The sequence below is a fragment of the Saccharomycopsis crataegensis genome (assembly GCF_037102585.1).
Source record: "Saccharomycopsis crataegensis DNA, jcf7180000000079, whole genome shotgun sequence".
In the NCBI taxonomy this organism is placed as follows: Eukaryota; Fungi; Ascomycota; class Saccharomycetes; order Ascoideales; family Saccharomycopsidaceae; genus Saccharomycopsis; species Saccharomycopsis crataegensis.
The window spans coordinates 27,450-33,177 of record NW_027043825.1 but is presented as its reverse complement, the minus strand read 5'-3'; the positions used below and the strand labels follow the sequence as shown (position 1 = coordinate 33,177).

Genomic DNA, 5,728 nt, shown 5'->3' with positions numbered 1-5,728 from the left:
CTTGGTTTTGTCAGAAACGGTGCTGAATATTGTCTATATTCAAGGAAATCCGAAAAGTCTTTTGTGATGGTTGCGCTTTACGTTGATGATTTATTGATAACTGGTACCTCAGATTTTGCCATCAGGAAAGTGAAAAGTGAATTGATGAATGTCTTCAAGATGAAGGACTTGGGAATAGTCAGGAAATTTTTGGGTATCAATATCTCGCAAGATAATGGAGGTATTAACATGAGCTTGAAAGACTATATTGGCTCTATGTTAAAGGAATTTGGAATGGAGAATTGCAACCCAGATAAGACGCCTACTATTGCTGGTCAGGAGCTCACCTTGGTGGACAACAGTGCTGAGGATTGTGATGCCACAGCTTACAGATCTTTGGTTGGAAAATTATTGTTTGCTGCTAATACTGTTAGAAGCGATATCAGCTATATCGTCGGTGTTCTATCCAGATACCTCAAGGAACCAAAGGAGGTGCATTATAAGGCAGCAAAGAGAGTTTTAAGATACTTGAAAGGAACCAAAGATTTGGGAATAAGATATGAGGCTGGCAATAATGATAACGGTGAGCTTCTTGGATACTGTGATGCTGACTGGGCTGGAGATAAGTCAGACAGAAAGTCTACTACTGGGTTTGTGTTCAAATATGCCAATGGTGCAATCACATGGAGATCTAAGAAGCAAGCTACTGTTGCTCTTTCTACGGCAGAGGTTGAATACATGTCACTAAGTGAAGGAGTCAAGGAAGCATTATGGCTAATGCAAGTGTTCAAGGAATTTGGGATCAATACTGGTCCAGTGAGGATGTTTGATGATAACCAAGGGTGTATTGAGATGGCAAAGCATCCAGCTTTCCATCATCGCACCAAACACATTGACATCAGGACTCACTTTATCAGGGACCACATTGGATCTGGCTCTATCAATTTGGAGTACTTGAGCACTGGTGTTATGATTGCTGATATGTTTACGAAAGGTCTTGCTGCCCCTCAATTCTTGGAGTTGAGAAGGCTCTGTGGTATGGAGACTTTGAATTGAGAGAGGGTGTTGAGTTGGCAATCCAAAGTTATGTGGTTAGTCATTGTTCATGGAACCTTCTAGAATTCCATGGAACATTCTAGAACTCATGGAACCTTCTAGAATTCCATGGAACATTCTAGAACTCATGGAACCTTCTAGAATTCCATGGAACCTTCTAGAGCTTATGGAACCTTCTAGAGCCCATTGAGATTAATATAAATATGGGCCATGCCCCCATAGTCTGAGTTTGTCCTTTATATAATTTAGATAGTTAACAAGTAAAACAAGTATAACAAGGGAATAAATATTATTGAATATTATTGTTATCAATGTCTTTTGTAACTAGAGTTACAAAACTACAACAATTTATGATGATAACCAGGGGTGTATTGAAATGGCCAAACATCCAGCTTTCCATCACCGTACCAAACATATTGATATCAGGACTCATTTCATCAGGGATCACATTGGATCTGGGACAATTGATTTGCAATACCTTAATACTGGAATCATGGTTGCTGACATGTTCACTAAAGGTCTTGCTGCTCCTCAATTCATAGAGCTAAGAAAGCTTTGTGGTATGGTGACTTTGAATTGAGAGAGGGTGTTGAGTTGACAATCCAAAGTCATATATTGGGTTTTGTACAGATGGCTCAACGGTTAACACGGGTATCAATGTGTTGAATAGATCCCGGGTTCGAGTCTCGGATAAGACGGTTTATTTACCATGGCTGAGCAATATATAATCTGCATGTGATTATGACTCAGCCTAATAATTAGTCATTGTGCATATGATTAATCATCTAGAATGTTCTAGATGGATGTATGATTACAAATCATATATATTGGTCTTATTATAAATATGGGGCCTCTCCCCATAGTTTGAGTTTATATTTTGTTATTTAAATAGTTAGTTAGTTAAGAAGAATAAGAATAATAACAAGGATAGTTTGATAGTATTTGTTATTGGTAATGACTACTGTAACTAGGGTTACAAAACTTCAACAAAAACCATAGTTTAAATTGTGGTTTGGTTTGACTGCTTTTCCAGAATTTTGTTTCGGAGAGTGTTTTTCTGGATCTTCCGGATTCACAATTGGTGCTCTTTGTTGCTTTTTGAAATAACAATCTTTTGCCCTATGGGATAATTTCTTGCAAATGGCACAAGATGAAGTCTTGCAGTCAAAACGAGTGTGTTCACGGGAACCACATGTTGTAGTTTTGTAACTCTCGTTACAAAAGACATTGATAACAATAATATTCAATAATATTTATTCCCTTGTTATACTTGTTTTACTTGTTAACTATCTAAATTATATAAAGGACAAACTCAGACTATGGGGGGCATGGCCCATATTTATATTAATCTCAATGGGTTCTAGAAGGTTCCATAAGCTCTAGAAGGTTCCATAAGTTCTAGAAGGTTTCATGAACAATGACTAACCACATAACTTTGGATTGCCAACTCAACACCACATGCAGTGCAGTGGACGCATTTCGTGATGACTCTGGAGCGGAAATTTTTGTCATTGAAGAATGGAAGGGATTTTCCTGAGTCAATTTCAATATAACCATAAGTGGCAATACTGGCAGCTTTGCTAGCTTCTTCCGTAAAGTGAACGGTGTTGATTGGAAAGAAGGATGATGGATCAATTCCGGATTCATTTAAGACATGGTCAAGAAGTTTTCCCCGATTAAATTCAGTAAACTCGGAATTCATTTCAATCTCAATTAAATGGGATTCCTTATTCATTGTGTTTAACAAAGACCCTGGCGTGTAGGTATAATTTCCAACTGTAACTTTAAGGTGGATGTTAAGATATTCAATTAAAAGATTTCTGTCCTTCTTGAAGATATCAGAGCCTGTATCCTGAGGGTTTGGGATGAAGTTTGAGTTAAGGCAGATCTTCTTATTAAAAATAACCAAGTGGTTGAGGGCCCCTTTTAAGTTTTCCCTGATTATGATCAAATCCTTATCTGGTTCGTTGGATGACTGTGTAATAGTATCAAGTTCTTTGGATAACTTAGTGAGTCCGTTTTTGATGGATTCCAAGTGTTTTTCAAGAGGAAACTCTGTAAAGATATCTTTTGGGATCTTAAAGTAGATTAAGATATCCTTAAGATGCTGTTGGCTCATGATAAATTCCAAGTAGTTCTCCAAGCTGATTCTAGAGTTTCTTAATCTGTTGAATTCGTTTGTCATATTAAAACTGGTGTAGTTTTGGAAGAAATCTTCAATTTCCATGATCTTGACGAGTTCCTCGCGTTTTTCTTTGGATTTAATAATAGCAGGATTGGAGGTGGAGAACAATTTTCCTGATTTGCGTTTCTCGCTTATGGCATATTCCAATACGTCGCGGTGCTTAAAGTCAAGGATTTTGATGTGACTTGCCCATTTGAAAGTTCTTTCAAATTTCATCAACACGTTTTGGAAGGATGGATCATTGGTGTTTGTAGTGGCTCGAGGTGTGCGCTTGTCTCCAGCGGTGGCTTGAGCATAGGTTTGGATTGGTCTTGTCACATTGACAGCTGGAGCCACCGGATTGGAGGCCGTAGTTGGAGAGGCGACAGTAGAAGATGAGACAGAGGGAACAGGAACAGAAGGAACAGAAACAGAAGGAACAGAAACAGAAGGAACAGAAACAGAATTTTTTTTTGGGTTTTGAGAATTTTCGATTTTTTTTTGGTTTTCGGAGTTTTCATTAATAAAATCAGTAGAAATAACGGCTTGGGTTGGAATAACAGGATTATGCATGTCAATGTCAGTGTCACATGCTGCATGAGAATTGCGATCGCAATCAACTGAAGAAACATTAATTGCTGGAGAGGTAGTTGGGGTAGAAATGGCGTTGGAATCCATGTTTTGGTCCGCTTCAGGATCTTCTGAAGCAGTTAAAAAGGTTTCAACAGTACTATTAATAGTATTGTCGGCTGCATCAGTAATTTCTTCATCGGAATCTTGATCTTTAGCTTGTTTGTTTATGTTTGCTATCGGGATCGGGGTTTCAGATGTTGCGCCAACATCCAATGAAGAGCCCAAAGAAACCGGAGTTTCAATGATTGGGGGATCATTAGTAGGGTCGGTGGAGTAGTTTGGAGTAGCTTTATTACTATTTCTAGTGGTTCTCATGATAAAATCAAGTTCTTAACTAATTTTTTTTTTTTTGGTAACCAGGACTCAACTCAACCATGATCCGATAATATAACAAAAAAAAACGTTCAGCGCCATGGCGCAGTGGAAGCGCATTGGGCTCATAACCCAAATGTCCTAGGATCGAAACCTAGTGGTGCTATTTTTTTTCAGTTTATGTCATATTAAATAACATAACTGCGGTGTGCATACCAGGGATCCAAAGATGTTGGGAGCTGCTAGCTGAGCTAGGGACACTCGCTTCTTTATTAGCAGTAGAAGCCACATCAGACTGAGTAGTTGAAGTGTTCAGTGCATTAGCACTGACAGGATCATTGGAATCATTAGTTGAACTCATTACAATAATAATATTCTTTCGGGTCTGTTAAGTCACTGTTAATTAATTGCTCTTCTCTCCTGACTAATTTACTAGTGTGAGATATTTTAAAGATGTAAACATCCTTTAATATATATAATTCTTCCTTCCCGACTAATAGAAGCTCCTTACGTCATTATCCAGATTATTGCTCCTTGCTCCTGACTTGCTAAGTTACGTTTGCTATTACTAATCAGATGTAGTCTAGAACAAGTATAACAAGGGAATAAATATTATTGAATATTATTATCAATGTCTTTTGTAACTAGAGTTACAAAACTACAACAAGAGCCCATATACATTAGCGAATCAATACATCCTGTGCCATAAGAGCAGAACTGGTTATCTGGTATCAAATGGTGTTGGGTAGACCATTTTTGGACTCTGTCATGAATGATAGACTCGACAAATTTGGACAAAAGATTAATAAGGGATTGGTCTATATGAGGCTGGGTCGTTGAGGTCTTTTTTGTTGGGTTTTTGGATGGGAATGGTGATGGTGTTCTTCCAGGAGGAAGGGAAGAATCCAAATTCCAAAGAGCGATTAATTTTTTTCCTGAGTAACTTTGAGAAAGGCTTCACTTGTCCAGCAGCCTTGAGAATATCCACTGTGATACCGTCTGGACCCAGGGCTACATGAGGCTTGATCTTTTCCAATTGGGCTTGGAATTCGGTTGAAGTGACGTGTGGGAAGTCTTTCTGTCGAAACGTGCAGTTGGATGATAATGGAGTTGAGGTGGTTTGAGAGTGTGACCGGAAGAATTTGTTGAGGAGGGCTTGGGAGCCTTCGGCAGTGCTTTTTTCCGGCATGATAGATGGAGTGGTGTGATTCCTGGGGTTAGATCTTCGGAGATAGTCCCATAAAGATCTGCCTTTGAGACCCTTATATAAGGTGTCGCAAAGGTATTTGTTCTTGGCCTTACGGCAGACGCCATTATAATGTTTCATTTTCTTTTTGGCATCAGGGTCGTTAGGTTTAGGACATAAGGCTCGAATCTCTTTTGTTATCCAGACTTTTTTGCTCTTTGGTTTCTTTGAGGGGTTCAAGATATGATCGGGTGTTGAAGTAATGGCGTGTTGAGTTGGCAATCCAAAGTTATGTGGTTAGTCATTGTTCATGGAACCTTCTAGAACTTATGGAACCTTCTAGAACTTATGGAACCTTCTAGAACTTATGGAACCTTCTAGAGCTTATGGAACCTTCT

At 38.7% G+C, this 5,728-nt stretch overlaps 1 protein-coding gene across 1 annotated transcript; it reads right to left on the bottom strand. All coding sequences in view use genetic code 12, as the record gives it.

Annotated features, from left to right (window-relative positions):
* Nucleotides 1-2,107: 2,107 nt before the first annotated feature.
* On the bottom strand, nt 2,108-3,877 carry DASC09_028700 (uncharacterized protein; the record flags this gene model as incomplete). The annotated part of the gene is made up of 2 exons (XM_064996473.1): nt 2,108-2,154; nt 2,590-3,877. 2 exons carry the CDS (start codon nt 3,875-3,877, stop codon nt 2,108-2,110), a joined length of 1,335 nt encoding a protein of 444 aa, XP_064852545.1.
* Nucleotides 3,878-5,728: the final 1,851 nt, after the last annotated feature.